This window comes from Chinchilla lanigera, unplaced genomic scaffold (assembly GCF_000276665.1).
Source record: "Chinchilla lanigera isolate Chin_1 unplaced genomic scaffold, ChiLan1.0 scaffold00047, whole genome shotgun sequence".
Classification (NCBI taxonomy): domain Eukaryota; kingdom Metazoa; phylum Chordata; class Mammalia; order Rodentia; family Chinchillidae; genus Chinchilla; species Chinchilla lanigera.
This window is the reverse complement of record NW_004955448.1, coordinates 17,432,450-17,434,210: the sequence shown is the minus strand read 5'-3', so window position 1 is coordinate 17,434,210 and position 1,761 is coordinate 17,432,450. Positions and strand designations below refer to the sequence as shown.

The window sequence follows — 1,761 nt, the reverse complement described above, 5'->3', positions numbered from 1 at the left end:
CGCCGGCGGCTGCGCCCGGCCCGGGCCTCTGCGCGGCGCCGCTGCTGTCCGGAAGGCCGCACGCGTCTGGAGCCGTTTCCTGAAAAGGAGCGTGTGCGGCGCATCGTGCCCTCCAGCGAGGGCGGCTCAGGCTCTGGCGCGAGCGTCTGTGTCTTAGCCCTGCAGAAAGTGGAACACTCGCTAGGAGGACAACTTTTCCCTTTATTCCTGACTTACCCCAGGCAATGATTCGCTGCAGTGATCCGCTCGCACCGAGCGCTACCGCGGGAGCCCTTCAGCCCCGGCAGCCCCGGAGGGGTCTGGGTCGGAGGGCGCTTGGCACTGCCTACCTGGTGCCCCAGTTCCCGTCGTCTCGGCCCGCGGTAGCCGCCCGCTCACGCTGTTCCTGCCTCAGGAAGCCGCTGGGCGGCCACCGAGGGCCTGAGAAGCGGTTCTGGGGCTTCCCCGAAAGGGAGAGGCGCGGGGTGGGAAACCCGCGCCACGGTGACTTCCTTCGCACCTTGTGACTTCGCTGTCCTTGACGGTCACGTTTGGAATTCATGTCACCTTTCAGGTCTTTCGTTCCTCTTAGACTTACCTACATCTTCTTTCTAGTTTTTAGTGAGGTTTAACTGAGAATAAAGTGAAAAACTCAGAAATGCACCAGGTGATCGCTTTTCTTTTGGCAAATATCTGTAACGAATAGGATCTTAGCGCCGTTTGCGCAATAAAAACCATTATTTAAACCCTCACATTTCATAAAAGAGGGGTTCATGCGTGCTTGTGTTCCTAAATGCCAGTTATACATGAGCCAGGTCTTCTGCAAACCAGAGCCAGGACCCTTGGTGACGGCTGCTGTCAGCCGCAGACGACTACTGTCGCTTGGCTCATCTTAGCCGGCTCCGAGGACGGCAGCCCAGGGACAGGCTGCTGAAACACACTGGTCACTTAAGACCCCTTCTTACTCTCACCATTGATTTCTAAACCTTTTTGCCACCTTTGTTGACAAGAGGTAACGCTGATGCTTCCTTTCAGTGTTGTCTGGCCTCGTCTCCCTTTCCTCCTTCTGCTGAGGTGCTGAGGAAGTGAACCGGCCAGAGGTGGGCAGGGCGCTGGGACGGCGGGAGGAAGGACAGCGGTGGGTTCTACCCAGTAACGGTGGCTTCCGGACAGCGCAGCACTAGCTGTATAAGATACCCGTGCGATAAAAAGACCGACCCTTTCCACTGATTCCACCTTCTAGTTTGTGCTGTGAATGAAGCCTAAAGGCCCCAAGTTTTTCAATGTAGGTTGTTCTTAATTATTTTCATGTAAGCGTATAGCATACCTAAAGATGACGGTATACATGAACTGTCCTTTGGAAGCTCCTGACTTTCTGTTCCTTTCTTTGCTTCTGGACTAGATTTAACTCTGCAGGGGTCTATCTTCAACTTTTTGTCATTTGTTCCTTCTGGAATATAAAAGTGTCTAAACATTTTTCTTTATATGAAAGAAAGCCTTACATAAATAGTAACCATATTTACTACAAGGTCAGGTTTTAATACACCGCAGCTGAAACTCAGGACTATTTTAAGAGCTAAGTAATGTAAAACGGGAAAAATGTAAATTATCTGATTGCATGATTGTTTAGTAAAGGACAGCTTAGGTACATGGGAAGTAAATCAGTGCATTGAAACTCACAAATTAGAGATATTTCCTTTCATGTACATTACTTTGAAGGCATATATTATTCTAGATGAACATTGAAAGTACTTTGGATGTGACAGGCTAAATATTAGCCTA

At 50.3% G+C, this 1,761-nt stretch overlaps 1 protein-coding gene across 3 annotated transcripts in view; it reads right to left on the bottom strand.

Moving 5' to 3' along the window:
- Positions 1–613, bottom strand: part of LOC102013566 — a 399,641-nt gene extending 399,028 nt beyond the window's left edge. Inside the window, exon 1 of one of the 3 annotated variants that reach the window (XM_005393168.2) lies at positions 330–613. In XM_005393168.2, the coding sequence (XP_005393225.1) occupies positions 330–541 (212 nt within the window). In that variant the 5' untranslated portion in view covers positions 542–613. The remainder of the gene's footprint in view (positions 1–329) is intronic. The other 2 variants (XM_013518623.1, XM_013518622.1) reach the window with 2 other exon arrangements.
- Positions 614–1,761: the final 1,148 nt, after the last annotated feature.